Below are 26,015 nucleotides of genomic sequence, written 5' to 3' on the forward strand. Positions count from 1 at the left end.
AGGAAACGATATAAGAAAACTAATGTTTAGGATCATGTTAGGAACTGATGTTACGGGTTATGTTAGGAAACCATGTTAAGGGTCATGTATGTAAACAATGTTAAGAGTCATGTTAGAAAAATATGTGAAGGGTCATGATTGGAAACAATGTCAAGGGTCATATTAGCAAACAATGTTAAGAGACATGTAAGGTAAACAATGTTTAGAGTAATGTATAAAAACGCTGTAAAGGGTCATGTTAGGAAATAATGTTAAGGGCCTTGTTAGGAAACGATTTTGAGGGTAATGAGGGTAATTTTGAGGGTTAGAAAACTATGTTAAAGGTCATGTTAGGAAACAATGTTTAAGGTCATATAAGGAAACAATGTCACAGGTCATGTTAGAAAACAATGTTAAGAGTCATGTTTGGAAAGGATGTTAAGCGTCATTTTAGGAAATGATGTTAAGAGTCATGTTAGAAAACAATGTTAAGGGTTACGTTAGGAAACAATGTTAATGGTCATGTTAGGAAACAAGGTTAAGAAGGGTCATGTTAGGAAACGATGTTGAGGGTAATGTTAGGAAACAATGTTTAGGGTCATGTTAGGGAACAGTGTTAAGGGTCATGTTAGGAAATGATGTTAAGGGTCATGTTAGGAAACGATTTTGAGGGTAATGTTAGGAAACAATGTTAAGAGTCATGCTAGAAAAGTATGTTAAAGGTCATGTTAGGAAACAATGTTTAATGTCATATTAAGAAACAATGTCACAGGTCATGTTAGAAAACAATGTTAAGAGTCATGTTAGGAAAGGATGTTAAGCATCATTTTAGGAAACAATGTTAAGAGTCATGTAAGAAAACTATGTTAAGGGTCATGTTAGGAAACAATGTTAAGGGTCATGTAAGGAAACAATGTTAAGAAGGGGGAATGTTAGGAAACAATGGTAAGGGTCATGTCAGGAAACAATGTTAAGGTTCATGTTAGGAATTAATATTAAGGGACATGTTAGACAACAATGTTAAGAGTCATGTGAAAAAACAATGGTAATGGTCATGTTAGGAAACTATGTTAAGGGTTATGTTAGGAAACGATGTTAAGGGTCATGTTAGGAAACAATGATAAGGGTAATGTTAGAAAACAATTTTAAGAGTCATTTGAGGAAACGATGTTAAGGGTCATGTTAGGAAACATTGTTAAGGGACATGCTAGAAAACACTGTTAAGAGTCATTTTAGGAAACATGGTTAAGGGCCATGTTAGGAAACATGTAAGGAAACAATTTTAAGGGCCATGTTAGGAAACAATGTTAAGGGACATGTTAGGAAACAATTTTGAGGGACATGTTAGAAAACAATGTTGAGAGTCATGTGAGGAAACGATGTTAAGGGTCATGTTCGGAAACAATGTTAAGGGTAATGCTAGGAAACAATGTTAAGGGTCATGTAAGAAAAAATGTTAAGGTCATGTCAGGAAATGATGTTATGTGTCCTGTCAGGAAACAATGTTAAGGGACATGTAAGGAAACAATGTTAAGGGCCATGTTAGAAAACAATGTTAAGGGACATGTAAGGAAACAATTTTAAGGGCCATGTTAGAAATCAATGTCAAGGGACATGTTAGGAAACAATTTTAAAAGCATGTTAGCTACCAATATTAATTTTCATGTTAGGAAACAATGAAAAGGGTCTTAGGAAACAATGTTAAGGGTCATGCTAAGGAAATGATGTTAAGCATCATGTAAGCAAACAATGTTAAGTGTCATGTTGGGAAACAATATTTAGGGTCTTGTTAGGAAACACATTTTAGGGTCAGGATAGCAAACAATGTTAAGTTTCATATCAGGAAACAATGTAAAGGGTCATAGGAAACAATGTTAAGGGTCATGTTAGGAAACTTTGTTTAGGGTCATGTTAGAAAACGTTGTTACGGGTCATTTTAAAAAACGCTCATATAATTATTTAATCGACAAACTCATTTCTTTGGCTGAACATTTTGTGGCTTTTCTGTCCATCCTAGCGCAACAAATCTTTAACTTCTTTTTTTTCTCATCATTAAAATTAAGTTTAATTAATGGTATCAAAACTGTTTTTTATTTATTAGTAAACATTATTTTATCTTAATATGATGTGTTGAAGATATAAGAACATTGCACTTACTTCTTGACTAGTCTTATAAAAATAAGAATGGTTGGTATTTAGTTTGACGGACAATTTTGTATGTGAATTTTGTTACAATTTCATAATAGGACTAATACATATGTGACCTCATATTCAAACATTATTTTAATGAAAGGGTGCGGTTAAATAAATGTCACATCTTATAAGCATGTATCAACAGAATATGCATGAATTGAAGGATTGCTTTCATGAAATATCAGTATTTTTAGTAAATAAAAGTCATTAAAAAAATATCAGAAGTGATGGCTTATCACCTACTGTGGCATGTTTGTTTGCACATATAATTCATGATATATTATTTAGGGCTTATTCTTGCCTATTTTGGAAATAATCTGCATGAAATTGGGTATTTTACCATCAATTTATTTTAAATTGGGAAAAAGTATTATTGCTTTATTTATGAATAAATACAATATTATAAAACTAACATAAAGCAGGAAATTCTTAACATAAAGATATAAGCAAAATGGATATTACATCTTTGAACTCCCTTTTTTTATTATTTAAAGCTCTATTTCTCATCATCTTAAAGTAAAATCAATTGGGAAATTTTAGACTGGATTTGGGAAAAAAACACTTTTTGCCCCTGGGAATATGAAATAAGTTCAATAGTTAGAACTCTACTAATATAATAATTATATGAAACACAGTATTATGTGAAGTAAGAATAAGACATGAATTTGGGAATAAATTGAGTTTTTTCAACAGTGCATAATATGCAGCTTTACAAGTTGTATTTATTTAGTTTTACAAATTATAATTAAAATATAAACTTGCATATATAATAACATCATTTGAATTGATTTTGCTACAAAACTGGGTTTTTTATTGATTTTTTTTAAATCCTAATAAAATGAAACTGTGTCCATGTGGCACATGAACACAGTTTAAAATACAGTCAAAATTATATAAAAACAATCATTGTTAATGAAAAAGTCATAGAAAATTGCTTATTAAGCTTGAAGTATAGATAAAATAGTACAAAAATAAATTCAGAACATGAAATGAGTAGTTTTGTTTGAGAAAATCTCCAAAATAATGCCCATTCCCAGTTTGATGTCTTATTCCAAATTCACATAATACAGTGTTATGAACTCTTTTTTAGTACTTAGAGGAAAGAAGACAATAAACAGTGCTACACTATTTTGAGTGTATCAATTACACTGTGAGAGTAAATAAAATTGATTAAAGTTAACAATCCTGCCATTTTAAATGTTATAAATTAATAATTATGGTTTGTCATGATAAAAAAACAGCTGATTTTTTGCATTGCCAGAATTTCAATCACTGGTCTAATGAAGCCTTCTAATTTCATGAGCTGTGTGATAGTTGGACCTCACACTGGAGTCGAATCTCAAAGCTGCAACATCACTCAGGTATCGAGATGGATACCTCACACTGGAGTGGAATCTCAAAACTAAAACATCACTCAGGTACCAAAACGAATACCTCACACTGGAGTGGAATCTCAAAGCTGCAACATCACTCAGGTACCAAAAAGAATACCTCACACTGGAGTGGAATCTCAAAGCTGCAACATCACTCAGGTACCAACACGAATACCTCACACTAGAGTGGAATCTCAAAGCTGCAACATCACTCAGGTACCAAAACGAATACCTCACACTGGAGTGGAATCTCAAAGCTGCAACATCACTCAGGTACCAAAAAGAATACCTCACACTGGAGTGGAATCTCAAAGCTGCAACATCACTCAGGTACCAACACGAATACCTCACACTAGAGTGGAATCTCAAAGCTGCAACATCACTCAGGTACCAACACGAATACCTCACACTGGAGTGGAATCTCAAAGCTACAACATCACTCAGGTACCAAAACGAATACCTCACACTAGAGTGGAATCTCAAAGCTGCAACATCACTCAGGTACCAACACGAATACCTCACACTGGAGTGGAATCTCAAAACTGCAATATCACTCAGGTACCAAAACGAATACCTCACACTGGAGTCAAATCTCAAAGCTGCAACATCACTCAGGTACCAACACAAATACCTCACACTGGAGTGGAATCTCAAAGCTGCAACATCACTCAGGTACCAAAACAAATACCTCACACTGGAGTGGAATCTCAAAGCTGCTACATCACTCAGGTACCAAAAACAAATACATCACACTGGAGTGGAATCTCAAAGCTGCAACATCACTCAGGTACCAGCACGAATACCTCACACTGGAGTGGAATCTCAAAGCTGCAACATCACTCAGGTATTGACATGGATACCTCACACTGGAGTCGAATCTCAAAGCTGCAACATCACTCAGGTACCGACACGAATACCTCACACTGGAGTGAAATCTCAAAGCTGCAACATCACTCAGGTACCAACACGAACACCTCACACTAGAGTGGAATCTCAAAGCTGCAACATCACTCAGGTACCAACACGAATACCTCACACTGGAGTGAAATCTCAAAGCTGCAACATCACTCAGGTACCAAAACGAATACCTCACACTAGAATGGAATCTCAAAGCTGCAACATCACTCAGGTACCAACACGAATACCTCACACTGGAGTGGAATCTCAAAGCTGCAACATCACTTAGGTACTGACACGGAGATTACATCATGGAGAAGAAAAGAGGAAACAGTCTCAGAGGTAAGGAATTTAACTGTTGACAGGTTTTAATAGAAAAATAAAAAATCATTCATTTCATTGTATTGTATTGTTATTAACAGACTTCATGATAAGTTCTGAGCTCATTTCTTGACACATTGTGATGTTATTTGCCAATACATGCATAATAACCCAACCTTATTGATGAATGAGGAGTTTGATGGAAACCATGTTTAATTTGAAAAATCGTTCCAGTTGGTGATATTTCAAGCTTTTCATGCAAATATGAATCCTGTTTTGTGCTTTTATTATTTCCCATTTCAACAGATAAACATTTACATATTTATTGTAAGGTAACACGGATTATTACATTAGGAATACAAACTTTCATTTTCAATGTGTGTTTATGAGAAAGGTTTTAAATCCAAATAATTTCTTAAATTGAATGCATATTTATGCATGTTTTTTAATGCTCTGAATCTTATGCTAGACTTTTTTTTGTTGATATTTTAGGGAAAACATTCACGTTATTGAATACTTAGAAAAATCAAGTCATTATTGCCAAAAAATTGATTCACATTAGAATCTGATAATTGAATTGGAGAAAAAGACAAAGTATCAAAGAAAGTTCTTTTTAATGAAGCTCACATTTTAAATTTTTGTATTAGATTACTGAACAAAAAGGTAACTTTTGCCAAAGCTAACGAAATAATTAAATGGATGATTGCTTAAATGCTGCCTCTGACTCGAGATATACCTACGTTTTAGTTTAATTTAAGAGTGAAAACAAATTCTGCTTTCCAACAGCTGGACCGCTTACCAATAGCAGTAGAGACGCTTTGTGCTTTCCAACAGCCGGTCACCGCTTACCGATAGCAGTAGAAACGCTTTGTGCTTTTCAACAGTCGGTCACTGCTTACCAATAGCAGTAGAGACGCTTTGTGCTTTCCAACAGCCGGTCATCGCTTACCAATAGCAGTAGAGACGCTTTGTGCTTTCCAACAGCCGGTCACCGCTTACCAATAGCAGTAGAGATGCTTTGTGCTTTCCAACAGCCGGTCACCGCTTACCAATAGCAGTAGAGACGCTTTGTGCTTTCCAACAGCCGGTCACTGCTTACCAATAGCAGTAGAGACGCTTTGTGCTTTTCAACAGCCGGTCACCGCTTACCAATAGCAGTAGAGAGGCTTTGTGCTTTCCAACAGCCGGTCACCGCTTTCCAATAGCAGTAGAGACGCTTTGTGCTTTCCAACAGCCGGTCACCGCTTACCAATAGCAGTAGAGACGCTTTGTGCTTTCCAACAGCCGGTCACCGCTTACCAATAGCAGTAGAGACGCTTTGTGCTTTCCAACAGCTGGTCACCGCCTACCAATAGCAGTAGAGACGCTTTGTGCTTTCCAACAGCCGGTCACCGCTTACCAATAGCAGTAGAGACGCTTTGTGCTTTCCAACAGCCGGTCACCGCTTACCAATAGCAGTAGAGACGCTTTGTGCTTTCCAACAGCCGGTCACCGCTAACCAATAGCAGTAGAGACGCTTTGTGCTTTCCAACAGCCGGTCACCGCTTACCAATAGCAGTAGAGACGCTTTGTGCTTTCCAACAGCCGGTCACCGCTTACCAATAGCAATAGAGACGCTTTGTGCTTTCCAACAGCCGGTCACCGCTTACCAATAGCAGTAGAGACGCTTTGTGCTTTCCAACAGCCGGTCACCGCTTACCAATAGCAGTAGAGACGCTTTGTGCTTTCCAACAGCCGGTCACCGCTTACCAATAGCAGTAGAGACGCTTTGTGCATTCCAACAGCTGGTCACCGCTTAACAATAGCAGTAGAGACGCTTTGTGCTTTCCAACAGCTGGTCACCGCTTACCAATAGCAGTAGAGACGCTTTGTGCTTTCCAACAGTCGGTCACCGCTAACCAATAGCAGAAGAGACGCTTTGTGCTTTCCAACAGCCGGTCACCGCTTACCAATAGCAGTAGAGACGCTTTGTGATTTCCAACAGCCGGTCACTGCTTACAAATAGCAGTAAAGACGCTTTGTGCTTTCCAACAGCCGGTCACCGCTTACCAATAGCAGTAGAGACGCTTTGTGCTTTCCAACAGCCGGTCACCGCTTTCCAATAGCAGTAGGGACGCTTTGTGCTTTCCAACAGCCGGTCACCGCTTACCAATAGCAGTAGAGACGGTTTGTGCTTTCCAACAGCCGGTCACCGCTTACCAATAGCAGTAGAGACGGTTTGTGCTTTCCAACAGCCGGTCACCGCTTACCAATAGCAGTAGAGACGGTTTGTGCTTTCCAACAGCTGGTCACCGCTTACCAATAGCAGTAGAGACGCTTTGTGCTTTCCGACAGCCGGTCACCGCTTACCAATAGCAGTAGAGACGCTTTGTGCTTTCCAACAGCCGGTCACCGCTTATCAATAGCAGTAGAGACGCTTTGTGCTTTCCAACAGCCGGTCACCGCTTACCAATAGCAGTAGAGAGGCTTTGTGCTTTCCAACAGCCGGTCACCGCTTACCAATAGCAGTCGAGACGCTTTGTGCTTTCCAACAGCCGGTCACCGCTTACCAATAGCAGTCGAGACGCTTTGTGCTTTCCAACAGCCGGTCACCGCTTACTAATAGCAGTCGAGACGCTTTGTGCTTTCCAACAGCCGGTCACGGCTTACCAATAGCAGTAGAGACGCTTTGTGCTTTCCAACAGCCGGTCACCGCTTACCAATAGCAGAAGAGACGCTTTGTGCTTTCCAACAGCCGGTCACCGCTTACCAATAGCAGTAGAGACGCTTTGTGCTTTCCAACAGCCGGTCACCGCTTACCAATAGCAGTAGAGACGCTTTGTGCTTTCCAACAGCCGGTCACCACTTACCAATAGCAGTAGAGACGCTTTGTGCTTTCCAACAGCCGGTCACCGCTTACCAATAGCAGTAGAGACGCTTTGTGCTTTCCAACAGCCGGTCACCGCTTACCAATAGCAGTAGAGACGCTTTGTGCTTTCCAACAGCCGGTCACTGCTTTCCAACAGCCGGTCACCGCTTACCAATAGCAGTAGAGAAGGTTTGTGCTTTCCAACAGCCGGTCACCGCTTACCAATAGCAGTAGAGACACTTTGTGCTTTCCAACAGCTGGTCACCGCTTACCAATAGCAGTAGAGACGCTTTGTGCTTTCCAACAGCCGATCACCGCTTACCAATAGCAGTCGAGACGCTTTGTGCTTTCCAACAGCCGGTCACCGCTTACCAATAGCAGTAGAGACGCTTTGTGCTTTCCAACAGCCGGTCACCGCTTACCAATAGCAGTAGAGACGCTTTGTGCTTTCCAACAGCCGGTCACCGCTTACCAATAGCAGTAGAGACGCTTTGTGCTTTCCAACAGCCGGGCACCGCTTACCAATAGCAGTAGAGACGCTTTGTGCTTTCCAACAGCCGGTCACCGCTTACCAATAGCAGTAGAGACGCTTTGTGCTTTCCAACAGCCGGTCACCGCTTACCAATAGCAGTAGAGACGCTTTGTGCTTTCCAACAGCCGGTCACCGCTTACCAATAGCAGTCGAGACGCTTTGTGCTTTCCAACAGCCGGTCACCGCTTACTAATAGCAGTCGAGACGCTTTGTGCTTTCCAACAGCCGGTCACGGCTTACCAATAGCAGTAGAGACGCTTTGTGCTTTCCAACAGCCGGTCACCGCTTACCAATAGCAGAAGAGACGCTTTGTGCTTTCCAACAGCCGGTCACCGCTTACCAATAGCAGTAGAGACGCTTTGTGCTTTCCAACAGCCGGTCACCGCTTACCAATAGCAGTAGAGACGCTTTGTGCTTTCCAACAGCCGGTCACCACTTACCAATAGCAGTAGAGACGCTTTGTGCTTTCCAACAGCCGGTCACCGCTTACCAATAGCAGTAGAGACGCTTTGTGCTTTCCAACAGCCGGTCACCGCTTACCAATAGCAGTAGAGACGCTTTGTGCTTTCCAACAGCCGGTCACTGCTTTCCAACAGCCGGTCACCGCTTACCAATAGCAGTAGAGAAGGTTTGTGCTTTCCAACAGCCGGTCACCGCTTACCAATAGCAGTAGAGACACTTTGTGCTTTCCAACAGCTGGTCACCGCTTACCAATAGCAGTAGAGACGCTTTGTGCTTTCCAACAGCCGATCACCGCTTACCAATAGCAGTCGAGACGCTTTGTGCTTTCCAACAGCCGGTCACCGCTTACCAATAGCAGTAGAGACGCTTTGTGCTTTCCAACAGCCGGTCACCGCTTACCAATAGCAGTAGAGACGCTTTGTGCTTTCCAACAGCCGGTCACCGCTTACCAATAGCAGTAGAGACGCTTTGTGCTTTCCAACAGCCGGTCACCGATTACCAATAGCAGTAGAGACGCTTTGTGCTTTCCAACAGCCGGTCACCGCTTACCAATAGCAGTAGAGACGCTTTGTGCTTTCCAACAGCCGGTCACCGCTTACCAATAGCAGTAGAGACGCTTTGTGCTTTCCAACAGCCGGTCACAGCTTACCAATAGCAGTAGAGACGCTTTGTGCTTTCCATCAGCCGGTCACCGCTTACCAATAGCAGTAGAGATGCTTTGTGCTTTCCAACAGCCGGTCACCGCTTACCAATAGCAGTAGAGACGCTTTGTGCTTTCCAACAGCCGGTCACCGCTTACCAATAGCAGTAGAGACGCTTTGTGCTTTCCAACAGCCGGTCACCGCTTACCAATAGCAGTAGAGACGCTTTGTGCTTTCCAACAGCCGGTCACCGCTTACCAATAGCAGTAGAGACGCTTTGTGCTTTCCAACAGCCGGTCACCGCTTACCAATAGCAGAAGAGACGCTTTGTGCTTTCCAACAGCCGGTCACCGCTTACCAATAGCAGTAGAGACGCTTTGTGCTTTCGAACAGCCGGTCACCGCTTACCAATAGCAGTAGAGACGCTTTGTGCTTTCCATCAGCCGGTCACCGCTTACCAATAGCAGTAGAGACGCTTTGTGCTTTCCAACAGCCGGTCACCGCTTACCAATAGCAGTAGAGACGCTTTGTGCTTTCCAACAGCCGGTCACCGCTTACCAATAGCAGTAGAGACGCTTTGTGCTTTCCAACAGCCGGTCACCGCTTACCAATAGCAGTAGAGACGCTTTGTGCTTTCCAACAGCCGGTCACCGCTTACCAATAGCAGTAGAGACGCTTTGTGCTTTCCAACAGCCGGTCACCGCTTACCAATAGCAGTAGAGACGCTTTGTGCTTTCCAACAGCCGGTCACCGCTTACCAATAGCAGTAGAGACGCTTTGTGCTTTCCAACAGCCGGTCACCGCTTACCAATAGCAGTAGAGACGCTTTGTGCTTTCCAACAGCCGGTCACCGCTTACCAATAGCAGTAGAGACGCTTTGTGCTTTCCAACAGCCGGTCACCGCTTACCAATAGCAGAAGAGACGCTTTGTGCTTACCAACAGCCGGTCACCGCTTACCAATAGCAGTAGAGACGCTTTGTGCTTTCCAACAGCCAGTCACCGCTTACCAATAGCAGTAGAGACGCTTTGTGCTTTCCAACAGCCGGTCACCGCTTACCAATAGCAGTAGAGACGCTTTGTGCTTTCCAACAGCCGGTCACCGCTTACCAATAGCAGTAGAGACACTTTGTGCTTTCCAACAGCCGGTCACCGCTTACCAATAGCAGAAGAGACGCTTTGTGCTTTCCAACAGCCGGTCACCGCTTACCAATAGTAGTAGAGACGCTTTGTGCTTTCCAACAGCCGGTCACCGCTTACCAATAGCAGTAGAGACGCTTTGTGCTTTCCAACAGCCGGTCACCGCTTACCAATAGCAGTAGAGACGCTTTGTGCTTTCCAACAGCCGGTCACCGCTTACCAATAGCAGTAGAGACGCTTTGTGCTTTCCAACAGCCGGTCACCGCTTACCAATAGCAGTAGAGACGCTTTGTGCTTTCCAACAGCCGTAGAGACGCTTTGTGCTTACCAACAGCCGGTCACCGCTTACCATAGTGTGTGGATTCTGAGCTTTTTTTATTTATAAGAAATAGAATCCCTGTTTCATAAAACAAATTATTCCATGTAGCATAACAATATTGATGCACATCAGTTTTCACATATAAGGGTCAAATTTTGATTAATTTATAACTCAAAAACATACAACATAGAAAAGAAAAGAAAAAATTTAACAAGCGAATTTTGATAAATGTATCACGTAAAAATATACAACAAATAAAAGAAAACAAAAAATAATTTAAAAATCAAATGTTGATAAACATATCGCATACACCACAGTAAAGATAGCAAATATTATTTAACAATCAAATTTTGATTAATGTATCACGTAAAAACATACAACTGAGAAAAGAAGACAAATATTATTTAACAATTATTGCATATTGATTAATGTATCAAGTAAAAATATACAACATAGAAAAGAAAACAAATATTTAAAAATCAAATTTTGATTAAGGCATCACATAAAAAATATTGCATTGAAAAAAAAACAAATTGTCCGGTAATTCAATAATCTAATTTTGATTAATCTATCAAGTGAAAAAAATGTAAGAGAAAACAAATACAATTTAACAATCGATTATTTTGAAACAAAGCACATTTAAACTTACATCATGTCAAAGAAAACAAATGTAATTTAACAATCGGATTTTGACTAATATATCACGAAAAAACATACAACATGTAAATGAAAACAAACATAATTAAACAATCAAATTTCTACTAACATATCACATTAAAACATACAACATAGAAAAGAAAAATTAATTTAACAATTGAATTTTGCTTAATCTATCATTTATAAACATAAAACAGAAATAAAAAAGTAACAATCAAATTTTGATTTACATATCAAGTTAAAACAAACTACAAAGAAAAGAAAAACAAATTGAATTTAATAATCAAACTTTGATTTACAAATCATTTAAAATCTCACAATATAGAAAATAAAACAAATATTTTTTAACAATCAAATTTTGATCAACGTTTCACATAAAAACGTACAACAAAGAAAATAAAACAAAAATCATTTAACAAAGGAATTCTGAATAACAAATTCTGTCAAAACATACAACATAGAAAAATAAAAAAATATCATTTAGCAATAGAATTTTGATTAACGTAAAACGTAAAAATATATAACACAATCGATTTTTATTTACATTTCATATACATACTGGTACCTTTGTCTCAGTCTGAAATGCTACGTACTGGTATCATTGTTACATTCTAACATGCTACATAATGGTAACAGTGTCACATCTGACATGCTATGTCAAGCATGCTTCACTTTGGTAACATTGTCACAGTCTAACATGCTAGATCCTGTTATGATTGTCGAAGTCCAACATGCTAAGTAATGTACCATTACTATTACTACACTGGTACCACTTTCACAGTCCAGCATGCTACACACTGGTACCATTGTCACAGTCCAGCATGCTATGCACTGGTACCATAGTCACAGTCCAACATGCTATGCACTGGTACCATTGTCACAGTTCAACATGCTACACACTGGTACAATTATCACAGTCTAACATGCTACACACTGGTACCATAGTCACAGTCCACCATGCTAGACACTGGTACCAGTGTCACAGTCCATCATGCTATGCACTGGTACCATAGTCACAGTCCATCATGCTACACACTGGTACCATTGTCACAGTCCAACATGCTACGCACTGGTACCATAGTCACAGTCCAACAAGATACACACTGGTACAATTCTCACAGTCCAACATGCTACACACTGGCACCATAGTTACAGTCCAACATGCTACACACTGGTACCAGTGTCACAGTCCATAATAAGTCACAGTCCAACATGCTACGCACTGGTAGTCACAGTCCATCATGCTACGCACTGGTATCATTGTCACAGTCCATCATGCTACGCACTAGTACCATAGTCAAAGTCCAACATGCTACGCACTGGTACCATGGTCACAGTCCATCATGCTACGCACTGGTACCATTGTCACAGTCCATCATGCTACTCACTGGTACCATAGTCAAAGTCAAACATGCTATGCACTGGTACCATGGTCAATGTCCAATATAAGTACTGGTACCATTGTCACAGTCCAACATGCTACACACTGGTACCATTGTTACATTCCAACATGCTACACACTGGTACCATAGTCACATTCCAACATACTATGCACTGGTACCATTGTCACAGTCCAACGTGCTTCACACTGGTACCATTGTCGAAGTCCATCATGCTACACACTGGTACCATAGTAACAGTTTAGTATGCTACACACTGGTATTTTGTCACAGTCCATCATGCTACGCACTGGTACCATAGTCACAGTCCAACATGCTACACACTGGTACCATAGTCACAGTCCATCATGCTATGCACTGGTAACATTGTCACAGTCCAACATGTTATGCACTGGTACCATTGTCACAGTCCATCATGCTACGCACTGTTACCATCGTCACAGTCCAGTATGCTACGCACTTGTACCATTGTCACAGTCCATCATGCTACCCACTGGTACCATAGTCACAGTGCATCATGCTACACACTGGTACCATTGTCAAAGTCCAACATGCTACACTGGTACCATAGTTACAGTCCAACATGCTGCACACTGGTACCATTGTCACAGTCCAACATGCTACACACTGGTACCATAGTCACAGTCCAACATGCTAAGCACTGGTACCATTGTCACTGTCCACCATGCTACACACTGGTACCATTGTAACACTCCATAATGCTCTGCACTGGTACCTTATTCACAATCCAACATGCTACACACTTGTACCATTATGACAGTTCAACATGCTACACACTTGTACCATTGTCACAGTCCATCATGCTACACACTGGTACCATAGTAACAGATTAGTATGCTACACACTGGTATTTTGTCACAGTCCATCATGCTACGCACTGGTACCATAGTCACAGTCCAACATGCTACACACTGGTACCATAGTCACAGTCCATCAAGATATGCACTGGTATAATTGTCACAGTCCATCATGCTACACACTGGTACCATAGTCACAGTCCAACAAGCTACACAATTGTACCATTGTCACAGTCCAACATGCTACACACTGGTACCATAGTCACAGTCCAACATGCTAAGCACTGGTACCATAGTCACAGTCCAACATGCTACACACTGGTATCATAGTCACTGTCCATCATGCTACACACTGGTACCATTGTCACAGTCCAACATGCTACACACTGGTACCATAGTCACAGTCCAACATGCTACACACTGGTACCTTGATCACAGTCTAACATGCTACACACTTGTACCATTGTCACTGTCCAACATGCTACACACTGGTACCATAGTCACAGTCCAACATGTTACGCACTGGTACCATAGTCACAGTCCAACATGCTACACACTAGTGCCATAGTTACAGTCCACCATGCTACACACTTGTACCATTGTCACAGTCCAACATGCTACACACTGGTACCATGGTCACTGTCCAACATGCTATGCACTGATACCATTGTCACAGTCCATCATGCTACACAATAGTACCATAGTCTCTACCAATAGCAGTAGAGACACTTTTTGCTTTCCAACAGCGGTCACCGCGGACCAATAGCAGTAGAGACAGTCCAATATGCTATACACTGGTACCATGGTCACAGTCCAACATGCTAAGCACTGGTACCATAGTAAAAGTCCAACATGCTACGCACTGGTTCCATTTTCACAGTCCAACATGCTACACACTGGTACCATAGTCATAGTCCCACATGCTATGCACTGGTACCATAGTCACAGTACAACATGCTACACACTGCTACCATAGTCACAGTCCAACATGCTACACACTGGTACCATAGTCACAGTCCATCATGCTACACACTGATACCATTGTCCCACTCCAACATGCTACGCACTGGTACCATAATCACAGTCCAACATGCTACACACTGGTACCATAGTCACAGTCCAACATGCTACACACTGGTACCATAGTCACAGTCCATCATGCTACACACTGGTACCATAGTCACAGTCCAACATGCTACACACTAGTGCCATAGTTACAGTCCACCATGCTACACACTTGTACCATTGTCACAGTCCAACATGCTACACACTGGTACCATGGTCACTGTCCAACATGCTATGCACTGATACCATTGTCACAGTCCATCATGCTACACAATAGTACCATAGTCTCTACCAATAGCAGTAGAGACACTTTTTGCTTTCCAACAGCGGTCACCGCTTACCAATAGCAGTAGAGACGCTTTGTGCTTTCCAACAGCCGGTCACCGCTTACCAATAGCAGTAGAGACGCTTTGTGCTTTCCAACAACCAGTCACCGCTTACCAATAGCAGTAGAGACGCTTTCTGCTATCCAACAGCCGCATTGGTTAATTTCCCTAGAGCACTCATTGATTAGACGCTTATCGAACAGTGTTGTAAGTCAATGTCGCGAGATACTTTAGCTTTTATTATTACTGGGCGGAGAACTTGCGGCGATTAATTTATGTTAATGTCTTTTCTGCGTTTTTTTGAGGGCGCAACGCAAAAACATCAACCGCAAAATGTGAATGAAGGTAGCAAAAAAAATAAATAACAGTCAACGAAGCGAAAATTCTAACCGTCATGGAAAAATAATTTGTCTTGGCTTTGTTTTGATGTCTCTAAGTATTGAGGAATTTGATTCTGCATGTTCTGAGCCTGCATTTCTGACTGGCTGGTATGTGCATTTCAGAAATAATGTAAATAAAACATGCAATTAAATATCATGCATTAACTTACAAGTGTAGTTTGAACAGATAAAGTTTGTATGTCAAGGAACAAATCCTGACAGTAAATTAAAATGTGTAACATACTGCTATTTAGATGCTGGTACAATAGGCGACAAACCAGATGAAGCTTAGCGATGGTACTACTGCTACAAATGCCGTTTTAGATTAAGAAGACTCAGAAGTTGGGGCAGAAAAGTTGCTTTTTTTTTCTTCTTCTTATGCACAGGTGTTATTGCTAGTTTGACAGTGCATTTACTTTATTCAGATATTTGTGTGGAATATTTGTATCATGTTATAACAATATTTTTTTCAGGCCGCCTTTAAGAGCAAACCTGACATGTCAGACCTGGATGTCGGTGACTCCAACGACAATGACCATGATGGAATGGAGATGTCTGGAGACCTTAAAAAGGGTGTTATTTTTTTGTCAGACATTTACTGTGAATAAAAACAGAATCAAGTGTTTATTTGTTTAATCTTCATTTTTCTATGTTTTTTCAATGAAAAACATAGTTACAAATGTAACAGAATATAACTTTAATTCAGGCTAGTTAAAATTGATTCGGGCTAGTGAAATTTCCAAGCTGGTAGCCCGACTGGGCAAGTGCCTAAAAAAAAATAATGCCAAGACTGCTATGTACTGGTACAATTATCTCAGTCTGACATGCTATGTACTGCTATCATCATCACATTCTGACATGCTATGTACTGAAACTATTGTCACATTCTGACATGCTTTGTACTGGTACCATTGTCTTAGTCTAACATGGTACATACTGGTACAATTATCACAGTCTGAGGTGCTATGTACCATTGTCTCAATCTACCATGCTACTTACTGGTATCATCGTCACTTTCTAACATGGTGTGTAATAGTACCATGGTCACAATCTAACATGCTACATACAAGTACCATTGTCTAAGTCTAATATGCTACACCCTGGTACCATTGTCATAGACTTACATGCTATGTACTGTGTCACAGTCTAACATGCTTCGCAGTGGTACCATTGTTTCAGTTTAACATGCTTGGTATTGGTAACATTATAGCAGTCTGACATGCTATGCATTTGTTAAATTGTCTTAGTCTTATATGCTACATTCTAGTACCTTTGTCACAGTGTTATATGCTTTAAACTGGTATCATCCTTTTTGACTAACATGCTGTGTATTAGTACCAAAGTCTCAGTCTGACATGTAACACACTTCTACCAATGTCACAGTCTAATATATGCTACACACTGGTACCATTGTCACAGTCTTACATGCTATATACTAGTATCATTGTCAGAGTCTAATATGCTTTGCACAGGTACCATTGGTTCAGTCTGACATGGTGTATACTGATAACATTGTCTTAATCTGGTATGTTACACACTGGTGTCATTGTAACAGTCTAATAGGCAAAATACTGGTCCCATTGTCCCTTTCTGAAATGCTTCATACTGGTACCATTGTCTTATTCTTACAGGCTATGAACTTGTACAAATGTCAGTGTCTAATATGCTTTGTACTGTTTCAAATGTCTCAGTCTGACATGCTACATACTTGTACCATTGTCTTTATCTGAAATGCTACATACAAATACCATTATATTATCTCAGTGTAGCATTCTGCACACTGGTACCATCGTCACAGTCTGACATGCTTCTTACAGGTACCATTGTCACAGTCTGACATGCTATATACTGGTATAAATGTCACAGTCTAAATTCCTGCCTAATTGTACCATTGTCTAAGTCTGACATCCTGTGTACCGGTACCATTGTCACAGTCTGACATGCTAGGCTCTGGTACATTTGTCTTAGTCTGACATGCTACATACTGGAGCAATTATCACAGTGTAACATGCTAGGTGCTGGTACCATTTTCTCAGTCTAGCATGCTACGTGTTAGTACCATTGTCTCAGTCTAACATGCTATGTGCTGGTACAATTGTCTCAGTCTTACATGCTACGTACTGGTACCATTGTAACAGTCTAAGATGCTAGATACCAGTACAATTGTCTCAGTCGAACATGCTACACACTGGTACCATTGTCACAGTCTAAATTGCTACATACAAGTACAATTGTCTCAGTCCAACATGCTACACACTAGTGCCATAGTTACAGTCCACCATGCTACACACTTGTACCATTGTCACAGTCCAACATGCTACACACTGGTACCATGGTCACTGTCCAACATGCTATGCACTGATACCATTGTCACAGTCCATCATGCTACACAATAGTACCATAGTCTCTACCAATAGCAGTAGAGACACTTTTTGCTTTCCAACAGCGGTCACCGCTTACCAATAGCAGTAGAGACGCTTTGTGCTTTCCAACAGCCGGTCACCGCTTACCAATAGCAGTAGAGACGCTTTGTGCTTTCCAACAACCAGTCACCGCTTACCAATAGCAGTAGAGACGCTTTCTGCTATCCAACAGCCGCATTGGTTAATTTCCCTAGAGCACTCATTGATTAGACGCTTATCGAACAGTGTTGTAAGTCAATGTCGCGAGATACTTTAGCTTTTATTATTACTGGGCGGAGAACTTGCGGCGATTAATTTATGTAAATGTCTTTTCTGCGTTTTTTTGAGGGCGCAACGCAAAAACATCAATCGCAAAATGTGAATGAAGGTAGCAAAAAAAATAAATAACAGTCAACGAAGCGAAAATTCTAACCGTCATGGAAAAATAATTTGTCTTGGCTTTGTTTTGATGTCTCTAAGTATTGAGGAATTTGATTCTGCATGTTCTGAGCCTGCATTTCTGACTGGCTGGTATGTGCATTTCAGAAATAATGTAAATAAAACATGCAATTAAATATCATGCATTAACTTACAAGTGTAGTTTGAACAGATAAAGTTTGTATGTCAAGGAACAAATCCTGACAGTAAATTAAAATGTGTAACATACTGCTATTTAGATGCTGGTACAATAGGCGACAAACCAGATGAAGCTTAGCGATGGTACTACTGCTACAAATGCCGTTTTAGATTAAGAAGACTCAGAAGTTGGGGCAGAAAAGTTGCTTTTTTTTTCTTCTTCTTATGCACAGGTGTTATTGCTAGTTTGACAGTGCATTTACTTTATTCAGATATTTGTGTGGAATATTTGTATCATGTTATAACAATATTTTTTTCAGGCCGCCTTTAAGAGCAAACCTGACATGTCAGACCTGGATGTCGGTGACTCCAACGACAATGACCATGATGGAATGGAGATGTCTGGAGACCTTAAAAAGGGTGTTATTTTTTTGTCAGACATTTACTGTGAATAAAAACAGAATCAAGTGTTTATTTGTTTAATCTTCATTTTTCTATGTTTTTTCAATGAAAAACATAGTTACAAATGTAACAGAATATAACTTTAATTCAGGCTAGTTAAAATTGATTCGGGCTAGTGAAATTTCCAAGCTGGTAGCCCGACTGGGCAAGTGCCTAAAAAAAAATAATGCCAAGACTGCTATGTACTGGTACAATTATCTCAGTCTGACATGCTATGTACTGCTATCATCATCACATTCTGACATGCTATGTACTGAAACTATTGTCACATTCTGACATGCTTTGTACTGGTACCATTGTCTTAGTCTAACATGGTACATACTGGTACAATTATCACAGTCTGAGGTGCTATGTACCATTGTCTCAATCTACCATGCTACTTACTGGTATCATCGTCACTTTCTAACATGGTGTGTAATAGTACCATGGTCACAATCTAACATGCTACATACAAGTACCATTGTCTAAGTCTAATATGCTACACCCTGGTACCATTGTCATAGACTTACATGCTATGTACTGTGTCACAGTCTAACATGCTTCGCAGTGGTACCATTGTTTCAGTTTAACATGCTTGGTATTGGTAACATTATAGCAGTCTGACATGCTATGCATTTGTTAAATTGTCTTAGTCTTATATGCTACATTCTAGTACCTTTGTCACAGTGTTATATGCTTTAAACTGGTATCATCCTTTTTGACTAACATGCTGTGTATTAGTACCAAAGTCTCAGTCTGACATGTAACACACTTCTACCAATGTCACAGTCTAATATATGCTACACACTGGTACCATTGTCACAGTCTTACATGCTATATACTAGTATCATTGTCAGAGTCTAATATGCTTTGCACAGGTACCATTGGTTCAGTCTGACATGGTGTATACTGATAACATTGTCTTAATCTGGTATGTTACACACTGGTGTCATTGTAACAGTCTAATAGGCAAAATACTGGTCCCATTGTCCCTTTCTGAAATGCTTCATACTGGTACCATTGTCTTATTCTTACAGGCTATGAACTTGTACAAATGTCAGTGTCTAATATGCTTTGTACTGTTTCAAATGTCTCAGTCTGACATGCTACATACTTGTACCATTGTCTTTATCTGAAATGCTACATACAAATACCATTATATTATCTCAGTGTAGCATTCTGCACACTGGTACCATCGTCACAGTCTGACATGCTTCTTACAGGTACCATTGTCACAGTCTGACATGCTATATACTGGTATAAATGTCACAGTCTAAATTCCTGCCTAATTGTACCATTGTCTAAGTCTGACATCCTGTGTACCGGTACCATTGTCACAGTCTGACATGCTAGGCTCTGGTACATTTGTCTTAGTCTGACATGCTACATACTGGAGCAATTATCACAGTGTAACATGCTAGGTGCTGGTACCATTTTCTCAGTCTAGCATGCTACGTGTTAGTACCATTGTCTCAGTCTAACATGCTATGTGCTGGTACAATTGTCTCAGTCTTACATGCTACGTACTGGTACCATTGTAACAGTCTAAGATGCTAGATACCAGTACAATTGTCTCAGTCGAACATGCTACACACTGGTACCATTGTCACAGTCTAAATTGCTACATACAAGTACAATTGTCTCAGTCGAACATTCTATGCACTGGTACCATTGTCACAGTCTAAATTGCTACGTCCTGGTACCATTGTCCAAGTCTAAGAACTTACATATTGGATCGATTTTCACAGTCTAAGGTGCTAGGAACTGGTACTGAGTACTGGTACCATTGTCTCAGTCTGACATGCTACATGCTGGTACCATTGTCACAATCTTATATGATACATACTCGTACCATGGTCTCAGTCTAACATGCTACACACTAGTACCAATGTCTCAGTCTAAAATACTACACACTAGTACCAATGTCACAGTCTAATATGCTATGTTCTGGTACCATTGTCTCAGTCTAAAATGCTACGTACTGGTACCATTGTCTCAGTCTGACATGCTTCGCACTGGTTCGATTGTCACAATCTAACATGCAATGTACTGGTACCATTGTCTCTGTATTACGTGATTCGCACTGGTACCATTGTCACAATCCAACATGCTACATACTGGTGCCATTGTCTCAACCAGAAAAGCTTAAAACTGATATCATTTTCACAGTCAAACATTCTACCTACTGGTACGTATAACTTTCTGCCTAATGGTATCATTGTCTCAGTCTGACATGCTACAAACTGGTACAATAGTCTCAGTCTGACATGCTGTGTGCTTGTACTATTGTCACAATCAAACATGCTTCGCAACATGATATGTACTGGTACCATCATCTCAGTCTTACATGCTTCGTATGGTACCATTTTAACAATCTAACATGCTACGTTCTCGTACAATTGTCTCAGTCTGAAATGCTACCTACTGGTATCATTTTCAGTCTAACATGCTATGTACTGGTACCTTTGTCTCAGTCTGACATGCTATGTACTGGTATAAATGTCATAGTCTAACTTCCAACATACTGGTTTCATCTTTACAGTCTAACATGCTAGGCACTGGTTTAATTGTCCCAATCTAACATGCTTTGTACTGGTACCATTGTCACAGTGTGACAAGCTATGTACTAAGACCAGTCTAACGTACTTTGTACTGTTGCAATGGTCACAGTCTTACATGCTACATACTGGTATCATCTTAACAGTCTAACATACTTTGTTCTTATATCATTGTCTCATTCTAAAATGTGACATACTTGTACGATTGTCAGTCTAATATCCTACATTCTGGTACCAGTGTCACCGTCTAATATGCTATGTACTGGTATCATTTTCTTAGTCTGACATGCTATGTACTGGTTACATTGTCTCAGTCTTACATGTAATATACTGTTACCATTGTCTCAGTTTGACATGTTACAGTCCGAAATTGTACATACTGTTATCATTGTCTCGGTCTGCCATGGCATGTACTGGTACCATTGTCTCAGATTAACATGCTATGTACAGATAGGATTATAACAGTGTGAGGGGTTTAGTGGATATGTTGCCCACCCAGTGACCTAGACAATTGCAGTTTGATAACTACCTATTTATCATTTGCTCTCTGTTTAAAGAAAATATTTGTTGGGTCTTATAATCTATGAATGTGGACTCAAGTTTATCTAATTAGGTATCACCAAAAACTTGCAAATAATTTGCTTTGTGTGTGGATTCTGAGCTATTTTTATATTAACAATATTGATGCACATCAGTTTACACATGTAACAGTCAAATTTTGATTAAATTATAACTCAAAAACATACAGCATAGAAAAGAAAACAAATATAATTTAACAATCAAATTTTGATTAATGTATCACTTAAAAGCATACAACATATAAAAGAACAAAAATCAATTGAATTTTGATTAACATATCAGTTAAACACATACAGCATAAAAAAGAAAACAAATACAATTTTACAATTGAATTTTGATTATGATATCCTGTTAAAACAGACAACATATAAAAGAAAAAATTTTTAATAAACAATCAAATTTTGATTAACATATCACGTTTAAACATACAACATAGTAAAGAAAACACATATTATTTAACAATCAAATTTTGATTAATGTATCCTGTAAAAGCATACAACATATGAAAGAAAACTAATTTTAATTTAACAATTGCATATTGATTAATGTATCACTGAAAAACATACAACATAGAAAAGAAACTTCATTTAACAATTGCATATTGATAAATGTATCACGTAAATAAAAATGTAATTCAACAATCTAATTTTTATTAATGTATCAAGTAAACAAAAAATGTAAGAGAAAACAAATAAAATTTTACAATCGATTTTTGAAACTTAGCACATAAAAACATACGTCATGTAAAAATAAAAAATAAACATATATAATTTAACAATTGGATATTATATCATGTAAAAAACATACAACATAGAAAAGAAAACAAAATTACTTAACAATCAACTTTTGATTGAGGCATCACATAAAAACATACAAATTTGAAAAAGACAAATAATATAATAGAATTTTGATTAACGCATCATGAAAAAACATACAACATAGCAAAAAATCAAAAATAATTTAATAATCAAATTTTGATCAAATCATCATAATAAAACATTCAACATGTAAAAGAAAACAAACATAATATGACAATCAAAATTTTATGAACATATCACAAAAAACATACAACATTGAAAAGAAACCCAAAATAATTTAACAATTGAATTTTATCTATGTATCATGTATAAACATATCTTGAAAAACCTACATCATGTACAAGAAAACAAATATAATTAAACAATCAAAATTTATTAACAAATAACAAAAAAACAACATAGATAATAAAACAAAAATAATTTAACAATTGAATTTTGATTAATGTATCATGTATAAACATACAACATAGACATAAATAATAATATTTTAACAATCAAATTTTGATTAATGTATCATGTAAAAACAAACTACAAACAAAAGAAAAACAAATTGAATGTAATGATCAAATTTTTATTTATATCTCACAACATTGAAAATAAAACAAATATTATTTAACAATCAAATTTTGATTAACATATCAGTTAAACACATACAGCATAAAAAGGAAAACAAATACAATTTTACAATTGAATTTTGATTAAGATATCTTGTTAAAACAGACAACATATAAAAGAAAAAAAAATTAATTAAACAATCAAATTTTGATTAACATATCACGTTTAAACATACAACATAGTAAAAAAAACACATATTATTTAACAATCAAATTTTGATTAATGTATCCTGTAAAAGCATACAACATATAAAAGAAAACTAATTTAATTTAACAATTGCATATTGATTAATGTATCACTGAAAAACATACAACATAGAAAAGAAACTTCATTTAACAATTGCATATTGATAAATGTATCACGTAAATAAAAATATAATTTAACAATCAAATTTATATTAATGTATCAAGTAAACAAAAAATGTAAGAGAAAACAAATACAATTTAACAATCGATTTTTGAAAACTAAGCACATAAAAACATACGTCATTTAAAAATAAAAAAAATAAACATATATAATTTAACAATTGGATTTTGAATATTATATCATGTAAAAAACATACAACATAGAAAAGAAAACAAAATTACTTAACAATCAAATTTTAATTGAGGCATTACATAAAAACATACAACATTGAAAAAGACAAATAATATAATAGAATTTTGATTAACGCATCATGAAAAAACATACAACATAGCAAAAAATTAAAAATAATTTAATAATCAAATTTTGATCAAATCATCATAATAAAACATTCAACATGTAAAAGAAAACAAACATAATTTGACAATCAAAATTTTATGAACATATCACAAAAAACATACAACATTGAAAAGAAACCCAAAATAATTTAACAATTGAATTTTATCAATGTATCATGTATAAACATATCTTGAAAAACATACATCATGTACAAGAAAACAAATATAATTAAACAATCAAAATTTATTAACAAATAACAAAAAAAACAACATAGATAATAAAACAAAAATAATTTAACAATTGAATTTTGATTAATGTATCATGTATAAACATACACCATAGACATAAAAAATAATAATTTAACAATCAAATTTTGATTAATGTATCATGTAAAAACAAATTACAAACAAAAGAAAAACAAATTGAATGTAATGATCAAATTTTTATTTATATCTCACAACATTGAAAATAAAACAAATATTATTTAACAATCAAATTTTGATTTACAAATCACATAAAAGCATCCAACATGGAAAAGATAACAAATTTTATTTAACAATCAAATTTGGATTAATTTATCACATAAAAACATACAACATAGAAAAGAATATGAAAATCATTTAACAAAGGAATTTTGATTACCAAATCATGTCAAAACAAACAACATAAATAAAAACAAATATCATTTAACAATAGAATTTTGATTAACGTGTAATGTAAAAACATTAATGTATCATGTAAAAACAAATTACAAACAAAAGAAAAACAAATTGAATGTAATGATCAAATTTTTATTTATATCTCACAACATTGAAAATAAAACAAATATTATTTAACAATCAAATTTTGATTTACAAATCACATAAAAGCATCCAACATGGAAAAGATAACAAATTTTATTTAACAATCAAATTTGGATTAATTTATCACATAAAAACATACAACATAGAAAAGAATATGAAAATCATTTAACAAAGGAATTTTGATTACCAAATCATGTCAAAACATACAACATAAATAAAAACAAATATCATTTAACAATAGAATTTTGATTAACGTGTAATGTAAAAACATAAGACATAGAAAAGAAAACAAATTTAATTTAACATAATAATCAAATTTTGATTAACATATCACATAAAAAAATACAAGATAGAACAATTTTTTTTTATTTAACAATAAAAGTTTTTAATTATGTATCACATAAAATCATACAATATACATGTAGAAAAGAAAACAAGTATAATTCAACAATCAGATTTTGACTAATATATCAAGTAAAACACAAACAACATAGAAAAGAAAACAATATTACTTTGCAATAAATTTGATCAACGCATCACGTAAAAACATACGACCTTAACAAAATTATAAATATTATTTAATAATTGAATTTTGCTGAATGCATCATGTAAAAACATGCAACATAAAAAAAAATACAAATATAATTAAACAATTAAATTTTGATTAACACATCATGTTAAAACATTTAACATGTAAAAGAAAACAAACATAATTTAACACTTTAATTTTGCTTAACATATCTTGAAAAAAAAACATAAGGTAAAAGAAAACGTGTATAATTAATCAATGAAAATTTTATTAACATATCACTAAAAAAACACACAACATGTAAATGAAAACAAATATAATTAAACAATCAAATTCCTATTTACATATCTCTTAAAAACATACAACTTAGAAAAGAAAACAAAAATAATTTTTTAATAGAATTTTGATTAATATATTATTTTTTTATAATCATGTATTAATATACAACATAGAAATAAAAAAAGATAATTTAACAAATACATTTTGATTAACATATCATATGTTAAAAACATACAACATAAAAAAGAACAACACATTTTTATTAACTTCTCACATAAAAACAAAAAACATAAAAAATAAAACAAATATTATTTAACAATTAAATTTTGATTTACATATCACTAAAAACATTTAACATTGAAAA

The 26,015-nt window shown here is 37.0% G+C and overlaps 1 protein-coding gene across 1 annotated transcript; it reads left to right on the top strand.

Moving 5' to 3' along the window:
- Positions 1-654: 654 nt before the first annotated feature.
- Positions 655-15,970, top strand: LOC127870025 (uncharacterized). The gene is made up of 4 exons (XM_052412686.1): positions 655-690; positions 3,487-4,617; positions 4,675-4,784; positions 15,823-15,970. The coding sequence occupies exons 1-3, from the start codon at positions 655-657 to the stop codon at positions 4,729-4,731; spliced, it is 1,224 nt and encodes a 407-aa protein (XP_052268646.1). The 3' UTR covers positions 4,732-4,784; positions 15,823-15,970.
- Positions 15,971-26,015: the final 10,045 nt, after the last annotated feature.

The sequence above is a fragment of the Dreissena polymorpha genome, chromosome 2 (genome assembly GCF_020536995.1).
Source record: "Dreissena polymorpha isolate Duluth1 chromosome 2, UMN_Dpol_1.0, whole genome shotgun sequence".
In the NCBI taxonomy this organism is placed as follows: Eukaryota; Metazoa; Mollusca; class Bivalvia; order Myida; family Dreissenidae; genus Dreissena; species Dreissena polymorpha.

Coding starts and splice junctions, on each gene's coding strand:
- LOC127870025 (XM_052412686.1), top strand. CDS start 655: ATGTTAGGAAACAATGTTAAGAGTCATGCTAGAAAA. Junction 691..3,486: donor TTAAGAGTCATGCTAGAAAA/GTATGTTAAAGG, acceptor GCTGTGTGATAG/TTGGACCTCACACTGGAGTC. Junction 4,618..4,674: donor AAAGCTGCAACATCACTCAG/GTACCAAAACGA, acceptor AACATCACTCAG/GTACCAACACGAATACCTCA.